General features: G+C 39.8%; 1 protein-coding gene across 5 annotated transcripts in view; it reads right to left on the bottom strand.

Moving 5' to 3' along the window:
• Positions 1 to 477: 477 nt before the first annotated feature.
• The window catches only part of LOC106576807 (DNA-binding protein Ikaros), a 26212-nt gene continuing 10846 nt past the window's right edge, over positions 478 to 15843 (bottom strand). Inside the window, exons 4-8 of one of the 5 annotated variants that reach the window (XM_014154237.3) lie at positions 13105 to 13386; positions 10636 to 10803; positions 10004 to 10129; positions 3873 to 4007; positions 478 to 3070 (exon numbers count right to left, since the gene is read on the bottom strand). In XM_014154237.3, coding sequence (XP_014009712.1) covers positions 2361 to 3070; positions 3873 to 4007; positions 10004 to 10129; positions 10636 to 10803; positions 13105 to 13386 — 1421 coding nt within the window. In that variant the 3' untranslated portion in view covers positions 478 to 2360. The remainder of the gene's footprint in view (positions 3071 to 3872; positions 4008 to 10003; positions 10130 to 10635; positions 10804 to 13104; positions 13387 to 15843) is intronic. The other 4 variants (XM_045700718.2, XM_045700720.2, XM_045700719.2 and 1 more) reach the window with 4 other exon arrangements.

Below are 15843 nucleotides of genomic sequence, written 5' to 3'. Positions count from 1 at the left end.
TCTCAATGTGTGAAATGTATAGAGCAAACACAGTTCTCTATTCCACGGTATATTGTCAGATCAATATTATTTGCTTTAAATTTATAAATGTTCCAGATGTTGCACCCTGATGATTCTGAATTGCTTTTAATAACTGCAATTTAATTTTCATTCAAATATCCATGTGTAGAAATGGAGTAGTGTGAAAAGTTTGCTATGGACATGGGTCCAGTGGGAAAATACAGTGCATCCTCTATTTTACCTGCCACTGGTGAATCTTACTATGAAAAAATACCAAATATCAGTATTAGTTTTGTGTATGTAAAATATCCTTTATTGATATTTGCAAGCATGATATATGAGTAAAGTTAGTTTAAAAGTTCAGTTCAAATTGAGAGTAACATTTTCTCTGCCACCGAGGTAAAAAGCTGGGACAAAACTGAATACCATCCATACTTTATATCAAACAAAAATATATTTCAGTAAATAACACTCGAGATTAGTCATTCATTTATTCAACTCAAATCCATCTATCACATTTGATTAATGGTAGGGAATGTTTGAACTGAACAAATCAAACATAGGAAACCCTAACACCAACTAATAAATTACAAAAAGAAACACATGCATGTGTACACAGCATAAATAATGTATAAAAAACGTTATACCATGGCATTGTTGAATTCTCATTTCTGATTGGCTTGAAGGACATTCTAGAGTGTGCATTATTTAAGCAATAAGGCCAGAGGGGGTGTGGTACAGTATATGGCCAATATACCACGGCTAAGGGCTGTTCTTAACCACGACGCAACGCGGAGTGCCTGGATACAGCCCTTAGCCGTGGTACAGTATATTAGCCATATATCACAAACCCCCGAGGTGCTTTATTGCTATTATAAACTGGTTACCAACGTAATTAGAGCAGTAAATATAAATGTTTTGTCATACCCGTGGTATACAGACTGATATACCACAGCTGTCAGCCAATCAACATTCGAACCACCCTGTTTATAATTGCCTTTATAAACTGGGTGGTTCGAGCCCTGAATGCTCATTGGCTGAAAGCCGTGGTACATCACAGGTATGACCAAATATTTATTGTTACTGTTCTAATTACGTTGGTAACCAGTTTATAATAGCAATAAGGCACCTCGGGGGTTGTGGTATATTGGCCATATATAACACCACCTCAGGCGTGTTTTTTTGTTTGTTATTGGTTAAATAATGCACGGTATATTTCTTATATTGCTTATGGATGTAGTTCATTCTATAGCTCATTCTTGCATGTTTTGTTTGAGCTCATTTTGAAAGCAAAAGTCAAATTGAAAACAATATTGGTATTGTTGAATCCGATTTTCATAATAGCAAGCTAGGACTGATGGTTTGGTTAGCTAAACAAGCATGGGCTCCCGAGTGGCGCAGCGGTCTAAGGCACTGCATCTCAGTGCTAGAGGTGTCATTACAGACACCCTGGTTTGAATCCAGGCTGTATCACAACCGGCTGTGATTGGGAGTCCCATAGGGCGGTGCACAATTGGCCCAGCGTTGTCTGGGTTTGGTCGGTGTAGGCCGTCATTGTAAATAAGAATTGGTTTTTAACTGATTAGCCTGGTTAAATTTAAAAAGTCTGTTTGTTTAGAAACCACAACAACTACTGTAGTTATAGTAAACTCTACAGTGAATGTTGAACACATTTCTACCTGCAAAGTAACACATTTCTTGTGGCAAATGTGCTAAATTATAGCCATGGTATAAAGGAGATATTCAACTTGGTGCTCTAATAATGCAACTCAGTGGAAGGTTTAGTTCCACTCCTCTACCGCGTTGTGGAACACACCTTCCACACCGTTCATTATTTTACATAGAACACATAGCCCCTTGTTGATTATCCCTTACGTAAATGTCAAGCAATACCTTGCCATTTAAAAGCCAACTTTATTGGATGATTGTATTCTTTAGAATAAAATATACAGATATTTCTTCAGGTAGGCTATCAGATATTTCTCCAAGGGAGGCTATCAGAAAACATACATTTATTTAATGTATACAGACATCAAAGGGTAGATCAATGACTTAAAACTATACAGTATGTTACAGATAATACTTACTGCTGAGGCACAATCCTTTCTAAAGCTGTTTGTTTTGTTCACTGAACAGTTATTTTAACACCTTTTGTTTTCTAAAAAGCAGATGGAGGAAACGTTTCCCTTTTCTTCCTGAACATGTGAAATTAACATAAACTAGTCTTGTTCTTTGTTTTTCAAACATGCAACTTCTTGACAATGTATAAAAATCGCCACTTTCAAAGAGCAAGTGTGTGTGGGTGTATGTCTGTGTGTGCGTGTGTGTGTTCATGTGGTAGTGTGTGTTCAGTGGGCCACTCAGTAGCAATGCTCCCCTCGGGTCGTGTGTGAGGAAAACTCGTAACGGTCCTGACTGCGGTGGCCACAGAGGTTACACTCGAAGGGGTCTCGGAAGCCGTGGCAGCCCATGTGGATGGTGTACATCACGTGGTCTAGGAAGAGGATGCGGCAGTGTTCACAGCAATATGCCCTCAACTGCTCCCCCTCTCCACTCAGCACCTTGAACCCCTCTGAGGCCATCTCGATGCTGGCCCGCATGGCCTCGTACTGCCGCTGCTGCTCCTCCTTCGCCAGGGGCAGCACGCCATTACGTACCGCAGGCGTGATGTGGTTGTTCAGGTAGATGAGGCCCGATGCCCCGCCACCTGCCCTCTCTTCATTGTTGCTCTCCGTGTCAGTGGAATCCTGGCCACTGTGGTTGGGGGAGCCGTCCCTCTCGCTGGAGGCTGATTTGGACTTGGCGAGCAGCAGCAAGTTCTCAGCTGCGCTGTCCTTGGCTGACAAGCCGTGGCCCCCCGCCCCTTGGCCCTCTGGAGGTGGCTTGTGGAGGGGGTACATGGAGCCAATGACCCCCACGTCAGAGGAGGTTGGGGAGGTCTGGATGAGAGGTCGCAGGGACTCGGCACCCAGGTAGCTGATGGCGCTGTTGATGGCCTGGTCGATGACATGAGGCTGCATCAGTTCCCCGGGGTTGCCCTCGAAGGAGAGGTCGGACAGACGCTTCCCACCTGAGGATTAGAAAGGGAAAACAGATGAATTACCAATGTTACAATTCAAATAGAAAATCCTCAGATCAAACACTAATGTTTTTCTGTAGTTCTAGGGGTCAATGTTAATTTGTTTTTTTCTTTAGCTTTATTTAACTAGGCAAGTCAGTTAAGAACAAATTTTTATTTTCAATGACAGCCTAGGAACAGTGGGTTAACTGCCATGTTCAGGGGGCAGAACGACAGATTTTTACCTTGTCAGCTTGGGGATTTGATCTTGCAACTTTTCGGTTACTAGTCCAAGGCTCTAACCACTAAGCTAACTGCCGCCCCAAAATGTATTGGTCACAATTATACTGATATTGATTGGTGATTCTCCTTATTTCGAGTATTCCATTCTTTACATTGTTCTCCTTAGTGTCTCACGGCTGATTACTTTGTTTTATTTGTTGTAATTTTTTACATGTTTTGTCAATATATTCTTATTAATATATTTAATTAATTTCATTTAAGTAAGAGTCATCTTCAAATAAATGTATAATACACAAAGCCTTAGAATCAAGTTGAATTCAATGGAAATATTATGTTTGATCAACGTAAATAAAGCTCAAACATTGTTATAATGATAACAGATTCCAGGCACAAGGGTGATCATGCTAAATATGTGTTGTTTTATTAAATAGCATATTCTGCAGCGCAATCGTGGCAAATCAGAATGCACCAAACTGAAATACGCAATTCTCACATTTGGAACCTAAGTCATGTGCTTTGCAGTTAAAGCAATGTTTGGTGGTATACAAAGGAAGCAGACTTTATCCCTTACCTACAAACTTCTGTGGCATAGTGCTCTTACGTTTGGCTACATTATTAGCTAGTCTTTCTAGCACCAAGACTCTCTCAGATCCCGTCTGGCTTAAGTCTTCCCTCTGCTCATTCTGGTTGCTTTCTTCCTTTACTACTGGAAAGCAAGATAGAAAAGTAGGTTTCAGAATCAAAGTAGTAAAATCTGACCCGATCAAATGTAGGATTATTGTATAACAGGATCTTGCTAATATTGGCTTAAGCATCCCTGAAAGTAGATTTCTTACAGGGCGCAATGATGAGGATGCTTTTATTGAGAGACAGTTGGAATACAGTGCCTTCAGAAAGTATCTATCCCCTTGACTTATTCCACATTTTGTTGTGTTACAGTCTGAATTCAGAATTGATTATATAGATTTTTTTTAATCTCACCCTTCTACACAGAATAACCCATAATGACAAAGTGAATTTTTTGCGAATGTATTGAAAATTAAATACAGAAATATCAAATTTACATACAGTTGAAGTTGGAAGTTTACATACACTTAGGTTGGAGCAATTAAAACTCGTTTTTCAACCACTCCACAAATTTCTTGTTAACAAACTATAGTTTTGGCAAGTCGGTTAGGACTTACTTTGTGCATGACACAAGTAATTTTTCCAACAATTGTTTACAGACATTATTTCACTTATAATTCACTGTATCACAATTTCAGTGGGTCAGAAGTTTACATACACTTTGTTGACTGTGCCTTTAAACAGTTGACTGTGCCTTTAAACAGCTTTGAGAATTCCAGAAAATTATGTCATGGCTAAAGAAGCTTCTGATAGGCTAATTGACATCATTTGAGTGGACGTGTACCTGAAGATGTATTTCAACGTACATCGGTGCGAAAAGTGCAAATCAATCCCAGAACAACAGAAAAGGACCTTGTGAAGATGCTGGAGGAAACGGGTACAAAAGTATCTATATCCACAGTAAAACGAGTCCTATATCGACATAACCTTAAAGGCCGCTCAGCAAGGAAGAAGCCACTGCTCCAAAACTGCCATAAAAAAAGCCAGACTACGGTTTGCAACTGCACATGGGGACAAAGATCGTACTTTTTTGAGAAATGTCATCTGGTCTGATGAAACAAAAATAGAACTGTTTGGCCATAATAACGATTGTTATGTTTGGAGGAAAAAGGGGGACGCTTGCAAGCCGAAGAACACCATCCCAACCATGAAGCACGTGGGTGGCAGCATCAAGTTGTGGGGGTGCTTTGCTGCAGGAGGGACTGGTGCACTTCACAAAATAGATGGCATCATGAGGACGGAAAATTATGTGGATGTATTGAAGCAACATCTCAAGACATCAGTCAGGAAGTTAAAGCTTGGTCACAAATGGGTCTTCCAAATGGACAATGACCCAAAGCATACTTCCAAAGTTGTGGCAAAATGGCTTAAGGACAACAAAGTCAAGATATTGGAGTGGCCATCACAAAGCTCTGACCTCAATCCTATAGAAAATGTTTGGGCAGAACTGAAAGGCGTGTGGGAGCAAGGAGGCCTACAAACCTGACTCAGTAACACCAGCTCTGTCAGGAGGAATGGGCTAACATTCACATAACTTATTGTGGGAAGCTTGTGGAAGGTTACCCAAAACGTTTGACCCAAGTTAAACAATTTAAAGGCAATGCTACCAAATACTAATTGAATGTATGTAAACTTCTGACCCACTGGGAATGTGATTAAATAAATAAAAGCTGAAATAAATCATTCTCTCTACTATTATTCTGACATTTCACATTCTTAAAATAAAGTGGTGATCCTAACTGACCTAAGACAGGGAATTTTTACTAGGATTAAATGTCAGGAATTGTGAAAAACTGAGTTTAAATGTATTTGGCTAAGGTGTATGTAAACTTCTGACTTCAACTGTAAGTATTCACACCCTTGAGTCAACACATGTTAGAATCACATTTGGCAGCAATTACAGCTTTGAGTCTTTCTGGGTCAGTCTCTAAGAGCTTTGCACACCTGGTTCCTACAATATTTATACAACTTATACAAATTCTTAAAGCTCTGTCAAGTTGGTTGTTGATCATTGCTAGACAGACATTTTCAAGTCTTGCTGTGGATTTTCAAGCCGATTTAAGTCAAAACTGTAACTAGGTCACTCAGGAACCTTCATTGTCACCTTGGTAAACAATTCCAATGTAAATTTGGCCTTGCGTTTTAGGTTATTGTCCTGCTGAAAGGTGAATTTGTCTCCCAGTGTCTGTTGGAAAGCAGACTAATCTAGGTTTTCCTCTGGGATTTTGCCTGTGCTTAGCTCTTATCCGTTTATTTTCATCCTTAAAACCTCCCTTGCAGATGACAAGCATACCCATAACCTGATGCAGCCACCACAATGCTTGAACATTTGAAGAGTGGTACTCAGTGATATAATGTGTTGGATTTGACCCAAATATAAAGCTTTGTATATTTAGGACATAAAGTTCATTTCTTTGCCACATTTTTTTGTTTTACTTTAGTGCCTTATTGCAAACAGAATGATTGTTTTGGAATATTTTTTATTTTGTACAGGCTTCCATCTTTTCACTCTGTCATTTAGGTTAGTATTGTGGCGTAACTACAATGTTGTTAGTCCATCCTCTGTTTTCTCCAATCAAATCAAATTTTATTGGTTGCATACACATATCTAGCAGATGTTATTGCGGGTGTAGCAAAATGCTTGTGTTCCTAGATCCAATAGTTCAGTAATATCTAATACACAACAATACACACACATCTAAAAAGTAAGAGTATAAATATATATACAGTGCCAGTCAAAAGTTTGGATACACCTACTCATTCCAGGGTTGAGCTGTTCTTGCCATAATATGGACTTGGTCATTTACCAAATAGGGCCATCTTCGGTATACCACCCCTACCTTGTCACAACACAACTGATAAAACGCATTAAGAAGAAATGAAATTCCACAAATTAACTTTTAACAACGCACACCTGTTAATTGAAATGCATTCCAGGTGACTACCTCATGAAGCTGGTTGAGAGAATGCCAAGAGTGTGCAAAGCTGTCATCAAGGCAAAGGGTGGCTCCTTTGAAGAATCTAAAATCTAAAATATATTTAGGTTTGTTCAACACTTTTTTGGTTAGTATATGATTCCATATGTGTCATTTCATAGTTTTGATGTCTTCACTATTATTCTACAATGTATAAAATAGTAAAAATAAAGAAAAACCCTGGAATGAGTAGGTGTGTCCAAACTTTTGACTGGTAGTGTATATACTGTATATATATATATTGCATTCGGAAAATATTCAGACCTCTTTACTTTTCCCACATTTTGTTATGTTACAGCTTCATCTAAAATGGATTAAATAAAAAAATGTCCTCATCAATCTACACACAATACCCCATAATGACAAAGCAAATACCCCATAAAAAAACTGAAATATCACATTTACATAAGTATTCAGAACCTTTACTCAGTACTTTGTTGAAGAACCTTTGGCAGCGATTACAGCCTCGATTTTCTTGGTTATGACGCTACAAGCTTGGCACTCCTGTATCTGTCTCTGTACTGGCACCCCCCTGTATATATTGTTATTTTTTACTGCTCCTCTTCATTTACTTGTTACTTTTATCTCTTATTCCTATCCGTATTTTTTTTAAACTGCACTGTCGGTTAGGGGCTCGTAAGTAAGCATTTCACTGTAAGGTCTACACCTGTTGTATTCGGCGCATGTGACTAATACAATTTGATTTGATTTGGGGAGTTTCACCCATTCTTCTCTGCAGATCCTCTCAAGCTCTGTCAGGTTGGATGGGGAGCGTCGCTGCCTAGCTATTTTCAGGTCTCTCCAGAGATGTTCGATTGGGTTCAAGTCCGGGCTCTGGCTGGGCTGCTCAAGGACATTCAGAGACTTGTCCCGAAGCAACTCCTGCGCTGTCTTGGCTGTGTGCTTAGGGTTGTTGTCCTGTTGGAAGAGGAACCTTCGCTCCAGCCTGAGGTCCTGAGCGCTCTGGAACAGGTTTTCATCAAGGATCTCACTGTACCTTGCTCCGTTCATCTTTCCCTCTATCCTGACTAGTCTCCCAGTCCCTGCCGCTGAAAAACATCCCCACAGCATGATGCTGCCACCACCATGCTTCACCGTAGGGATGGTGCCAAGTTTACTCCAGATATGACGCTTGGCTTTCAGGTCAAAGAGTTCAATCTTGGTTTCATCAGACAAGAGAATCTTGTTTCTCATGGTCTGGGAGTCCTTTAGGTGCTTTTTGGAAAACTCCAAACAGACTGTCATGTGCCTTTTACTGAGGAGTGGCTTCCATCTGGCCAATCTACCATAAAGGCCTGATTGTTGGAGTGCTGCAGAGATGGTTGTCCTTCTGGAAGGATCTCCCTTCTCCACAGAGGAACTCTGGAACTTTGTCAGAGTAACCATTGGGTTCTTGGTCACCTCCCTGACCAAGGCCCTCTCCCCCTATTGCTCAGTTTGGCCGTGCGGCCAGCTCTAGGAAGAGTTTTGGTGGTTCCAAACTTCTTCCATTTAAGAATTATGGAGGCCACTGTGTTCTTGGGGACCTTCAATGCTGCAGACATTTTTTGGTACCCTTCCCTAGATCTGTGCCTCGACACAATCCTGTCTCAGAGCTCTACGGACAATTCCTTCGAACCTCATGGCTTGGTTTTTGTTCTGACATGCATTGTCAAATGTGGGACCTTAAATAGACAGGTGTGTGCCTTTCCAAATCGTGTCCAATCAATTGAATTTACCACAGGTGGACTCCAATCAAGTTGTAGAAATATCTCAAGGATGACCAATGGAAACAGGATGCACCTGAGCTCAATTTCGAAGTCTCATAGCAAAGGGTTTGAATACTTATGTAAATAAGGTATTTCTGTTTTTTATTTTTAATACATTTACAAAAATTTAAAATAAATGGTTTTCACTTTGTCATTATGGGGTATTGTTTGTAGATTGATGAGGAAAAACATTAATTTAATCAATTTTAGAATAAGGCTGTAACGTAACAAAATGTGGAAAAAAGTCAAGGGGTCTGAATACTTTACGAATGCATTGTATATGTGTGTGGGATGGGATGTATAGATAATATGGACAGTGTCTGTATAGAATATGTCGAACTGTATATCTGAAGAATAGTATATCACAGCCATTAAACTCTGTAACTGTTTCAAAGTCACCATTGGCCCTGAGCGGTTTCCATCTTCTCTGGCAACTGAGTTAGGAAGGATGCCTGTATCTTTGTAGCGACTGGGTGTATTGATACACCTTCCAAATGATTGACTTCTAATTTTTTATTAATTTGTAAACATTTCTAAAATGTCCACTTTGACATTATGGGTATTGTGTGTAGGCCAGTGGGACAAAATCTCAATTTAATCAATTTTAAATTCAGGCTGTAAAACAACAAAATGTGAAAAAATTCAAGGAGAATGAATACTTTCTGAAGGCACACACTAACTAAGCAAAGGAGAGTGATCAACCTGTCTCATAATTTCCTCTTATAATAATACAAACCTCTGCTCTCTCGGCCCACTTCCTAGTGTTGTCAGATCAGTAGGTTACATGCACATCCACCGTCAATGGATCATTTGTATAAGAGGTATTGTAACGTGAGCAAAAGCCACATTATCTTACTATATTTAACTTTAAGCCGTGTTCCACATTCAGGAAATTATTATTAGATTTAAGCAGAACTGTCCATTCATTTTTTTAACAAAACACGAACTGAAAAGATTACAAGGGAAAAGACGTCAGACTCTTATTTATGGTTCGTTGATTCACAGAATGAAGTAGTAAAACTTAAAGACCAATCCGGCATCCAAGAAAATAAGCTGCCACTCTATTTTACCACATTTCTTTACTGAATAAAGTGTTTTTCCCCTTCAGAATAACTGGATATGAGTCAACAGAAACCGCCAAAAGCCCTCGTCCAATACATTATGGAAGCCTTACTGATTGAGATACAGCATTTATTGTGCAGATAAATGTCATAAAATGTTCTCCTGACCTGTTGGGAGTATTGTAATTGCAACATTGTTGGTTCATTAACGTTGCTACCAGAGAGTCCTGAGTAAACTACAGTGCACAGTAGGTCAACCAGTGTGGGTGGAGGTGAGAAACAGACACTAACCTGTATAGATGCTGTTCTGCAGCCCCATACACTGGAGATAGTTGTGGCACCTCTCCTTGTGTTCCTCCAGAGAGCTACGCTGCTTGTAGCTCCGCCCACAGTAGGCACATTTGTGGGGTTTTCCAACTGTAAGATGTGACATTGCTAGAGCGGTGAGCACTGACAGCAATACATTGAGAGAGGTATTCAAGTGCATGTGTGCGGTCCATAGTACTGTCCATATTGTGAGTGGTGTATACTGTATGTTGTATTTTGAGCTATAATGGGATTGTTTTTCATTCTCCAATAGACCCAGTCACATGTTTCATTCACATGATAAATGTAATGGTTTTACAATCATTTCTTTGCAGATGACAGATATGGCTCCCACTCCACAATAAGACAAGATTTCCATCTCACAGAGTACACTGTAGGTGTTCCCTCACAATTCCACCTGGTAGTTACCATGGTCGTGTTAATTTGGCCCTAAACGGAAGAAAACTGACTGAAACAGGGAGGGACTACATTGACTTGTCCAATAAGAGAAATTCATTTTCATTTTCGGTTGCAAAATGGTTTTAAAAACGCATGCCCTAATGAACACAGCCCATTTCCACAGCACACTGACCACTACTCCTCCCCTCCGAACTCACCGGAGTGGGTGCGCAGGTGACCGCTGAGGGCATCTCTCCTGCGACAGGCGTAGTTGCACAGGTGACACTTGAAGGGCTTCTCTCCTGAGTGGAGCTTGATGTGGCGCAGCAGGTTGCCTTTCTGGGTGAAAGAAGCACCACACTGGCTGCACTGGAACGGACGTTCTCCTGAGGACAAGAAACACCACACAGCACGCTGTGAGGGCCATCACACAGGTACGGCTGCCACTCATCTGCAGTATGAACACTTTAAATGTCATTGGCAGATTGCAAATGAGTGTTTGGATATTTTCCCCTAACAAGCACACTTTTGAAATCTCACAAACACACAACTGGAGTATAGGCATCTGTAAGTTATGTAGATACTATCATGTAGATGTTAACATTAAATAGGAACATTTTCAGCAAAATCTTGTGTCGTGAGCTCAGACACAAAATTACAATAATATAGCAAATTAGTGTTTTATTTGTAAGAGTAGGCCTATATGACTGGAATTATATATGTTTTAGATAAACGAGGGTTAATGCAGAGTGTTGACAGTGTAAGGTGAATGTATGAATGGGCTTTCTTTTTTGTCATCCTACAGCAGGAGATGGACCAATTTGTAGTTTGTATCAGTTTATCAAGCATTGGGAGTTTCTAGTTTGCTTTGAGATACACCAATGTCAGCTCAGCGAGAACAGCTTCTCCTCAGACAATAATAGGCTAGGTATAAAGCCATTGTCTGAATTTTGCTATGTGGATGCAGGAACTAAAGCATCCCAAATAGCGTCACTGTGGATGTGAATTCGGGGTCACTGTACTAAAAGACTCCCAAGTACTTGAACACAGTGGATGATGGAGGAACTCGGAGCACAACCCAATCAACCAGCCTAGGAGGGTTTGAAAGCGGAGTGACACTCCATTTCTCCGTGCTCTCCCTGGCCCTGCACCTCAGAGCCGACTACCACTCTGATCGAACAAGAGCCTTTCAGACTAAGGCTGCCAGTTTCGTAATGCACCAGTGCCTGGGTCAATTTGATCTGAAAATCTAATTTTTTCCCCTCTTCTTTGGCTCTAAAATAAGAGCGGCCCATCACAATGCAAATTCAAGCTAATTTGAATAAAGCGAAGGAAACACTTTGTGTTGAGAGCCAGTCTTCCTGATCAGTGGTTCTGGAATAAACCAATATCCATCCTCTCCGCGTGTTGTGGCATTCTGTGAGAAGGTTTTAATATGGCTTTTTTTTTTCTTCAAAAGGCCCCATAAAATAAGACTCACCAGTGAAGCAGCAAAAATATAGAAAAAAGGAAACTCATTAAAAATGCATTTCAGGAGCAGATTCACCACAGAATATTTTCTATTTAAATAGGAGGCACTTCATTATATATTTTATTATACGTTCTTTTGCATTTACATTTAGTCTAGTGTTCCTTTCTTCCATTTTGGGTTTCATTAGTTTCTAAAGCTTGGCAGTTAAGTGCCTTTTTAAAAAGTGTTCCCCCCCACTGGTTTGGGTTCATTTCAATAGAATATCAATTTTGAATTTTGAAAAAGTTGTAATACTTGGATAATTGCCATTTTGTGGAGATTCCTTTTAATTGCTGCTGATATCCTGTTTTTCAACTGTGATTTAAGGTCATGTTTAGGGACTATATTCATCTTACTTTTTTATTTTATCACACAACAAATAGACCACAAGCATTTTCTCTCTTGTAATAATTTAAAAGGACACTCAGAGAATGAGTCACCCAAAAGTCACCCATACAGAATATCTAGATACTACACATGACACATGACATACTTGACTAATACTTCCATATTTTACTCTAAAACTCCTGTTTACAACATTACAGACCAATATATTGACTGTAGCACAGCAACTATGTGAAAATACACCTCCGAAACCATTTGACCACTACAAACCAATGAAAGCTCTATATTATCCACATCAACTAAATGGAATTGATCTCCTCATGTTAAGCTCTTCCATCATTAATTAACTCCTATTGGTAAAGCAATAACTTCTAAAAAAACAAGTATTCAACTGCTTCATTGCACCTTACTTACTGAGAAAGTGCATGGGAACAGTTATCACCTCCTGGTGCTTCTCTTACAGAATTCAACACAATTGGTGCATACCTAGCACTGTAGCGTGGTATCCTACTTAGTGGTGCTTAGTTCTCCAATATACAAAAACATACTTATTAGGTGATAAGCATGCAATTCATTTCTGTAAAATAGTGTGAAAACCCAATGACTTGTGTTGTAGCCTATGCTTTGTGGACAACTTTGGAATAAAACTTTTGAACAACGATTGACCCTAACAGTGCTCTCTGTCTTCTGCTCTGTGTCTGAAGTGAAGATAAAGACACTGACAGAATCCATCTCAGCTTCTCCACTCCACATACACATGATCTCTCTGTAAGGCTACCTACCAGTGAGCGTGGGTGCAAAGTAAGGGCGATGGGTATCGCAGATGGCTTACCAGTGTGGCTTCGCTTGTGCACCATCAGCACATTGGGGCCAATGCAAACTATCCCACAGATATCACACTTGAGCTTCCCGTTGGGCAGGCGAATACCCCCGGCCGAGGAGTAGGGGCCCTTGCTGCCGGGGCCGCCTGCATGGGAGCCGTTCACTTTGGCCCCCGAGGCATCGAGCACGCGCAAGTCTTCCGCACACTCCTCCTCCTCCTCGCCATTCATCATCATGTCAAAGGCGAGCCCATTCTCCTCGTCACTGCGAGCCTCAACTTTAATGTTACAGGCTGGAAAAGAGGGCAGTGGGCCACTGTTTAGAATAGGAGCATGTTTCTGGGGGACTATAGCCTACATTACTGTGTAGAAATATGAGTACATTACTATGTTACTATTTGAGCACATGTAAATCTTTGACTGTCTATCGGTCAATATGTGACTATTAGTTTAAGGGCACGTGTCTGTTTCTCCCTCTACTTGAATGGTTGTTTTAGTCTATGAATATGTATCGGTGATGGTATGCCTCACCTCCAATGAACTTACTGATAGCAAAAGTTCATTGCAGAGTGAGAGCATGTAAATCAGCACTTTCTGTGCAGCTATCCTCAATTCAACTTGATTGGCTGAGCACACTAGGACAAAACTTTGAAACAAATTTGGTGAACTCATGCAGTGGGTTCTTGTGATCAGTGCTCCAGATCAAACATAACAGATGTTATATATATATATATATATATATATTTTTTTTTTTTTTGTAATTTTTTGTATTTTTTGTATTTTTTTTTAACTTTTCGTTAAGGAAATAGGGAAACTCATACTGCATCTCTCATCATCACACTTCTGTGAAAATGACAGCAAGATAAACAGGAAACAGAGACACAGGAAGCTGTGTGAAACAAGGGACGGCATCGGTGTAAACCAGTCCAACAAACTACGGTAAACAAACACACGCACACTAACACTCGCACACCAAACAAGTAAGGGAGAAATAATAAATGTAAAAAATGTAAACGATAATCCAAAAACGCTTGCATTCTAAGTGTAACACAATGAATGTTTGATTTATAGATATAACCCACTGGTAACATCTAGTTTTGATTTACATTTGGTTTAATTGTCAACTAACATGAATTCAATGTGAAATCAACAAAGAAATTCACCATGTCATTGGATATAGGTTAAAAGTTGGGTGAAAAAAAGATTAAATGCCCTTACGTTGCTAACTTTTTGCGAATTCAATTAGTTTTCCACATTGATTCAATATCCTCACATTCAATTTTTGGTTGAAATGATGTGGAAACAACGTTGATTCAACCATTTTTTTGTCCAGTGGGAACTGTTGTTTTCACTAACTTTGTAACCAGACTATGGCATGGCAATCCATTTGCACAAATATTTTGTTTAACCTTAATTGAATCAACATCTATCATCTCAATAAGCACAACTATACAAAGTAGCGGATGTAAAGGAAATGTGATGACAGGCATCTGATTGAGTATTGGAGGGATATCACGTCAAGTGACTGGTTCCTCAGTTTGTTGGACTTTACTTTTAACCACTTAAAACCTTGACAATCCCTCAACTATTAGCCTGTGATTTGCATGTCATGTTGGTTGATTTCCTCATGTGTCTAACTTGTTTGTACACCCGAAGAGGAAGGAGTGGAAATAATGAAATATAGGAATCTATAGGGAAAAAGGAGAAGCTTCAGAAACAGGGCCTACCTAACCGAAATACCAATCATTATGGTGAAGTGACAGAAAGGGAAGCACAGACAAGGAATTGTAAAACAGTGTAACTGAAACAGTCTTTTGTGGGACGCTTGTTTTCACTGACACTCCTAGGGAACACGCTCCCATAATGCATGATTCATCCAGTGAGATAGGAAAGGGAACTTGTGTGAACTCTTTTTGACTTTTTTGTTGCTCTCAGATGAAACTTCAGTATTAACTGAATACCATCTTGGTGATACTGGATCAAATCAGCCTTTGGTATACAGTACTATGCTAACTACTCAAATAATACAATTAAGCACCACCTTGGTGATAGTGGACAGACCAAAGACCAAATAACGTTAGAATTAGTTATGTTATGCTAACTGATGAAATACTGTACGTCCATGGCAGCCTTGTAAAAAAAAAAAAATGCTCCTCCCTCACCATACAACATTTTGTCTGTTTGCCTGTTGTTACTTGTCTTTGCAAGTGGACACATAGACCACTACATGTCTTTCCGCTGAGCAGGCGAGATGAGGGAAACACAAACCATATGCTTATAGAAATCGCACACCCGGCACAAAGGAAGTTAGCTAGATGAAAGTAGAAAGGCACAGATTACTACTGACATAGAGAGAACACCCCTGGCACTGATAACCATAAAGAGCATATTATCACTAACCACAGATGCTGAGTTAAGGCCTGCATCTCCCCAAGCATGTTAGGCCTACTGGTCAGCCAGAAACATAGACCTGAGGATTACTGGGTTGTTGGCTACAACATGAATACAACCATTTTCTTTTTTAAACGTCTATGTGATTACAGTAATGAGAGAAAAAAAGATTTCACTTACAGAAAGTGCTCTTGTTGCAATGGTGTTACCCTTTAGAATCTCACTGAGACTTTCTGTTGCCTTTTGGTTCTATATTATTCATAGTAAAATATGTATTGTTCATTTGACTTAAATGTCTGGTGTTGAAATTGAGAGTTGGAGCTAGTGATTCACTGCTGTTGGTTTATTGCACTATCGCT

Source organism: Salmo salar, chromosome 18 (genome assembly GCF_965601325.2).
Source record: "Salmo salar chromosome 18, fSalSal1, whole genome shotgun sequence".
NCBI classification, from domain to species: domain Eukaryota; kingdom Metazoa; phylum Chordata; class Actinopteri; order Salmoniformes; family Salmonidae; genus Salmo; species Salmo salar.
Note: the sequence above shows the minus strand (reverse complement) of the source record. Positions and strands in the feature narration are given on the sequence as shown.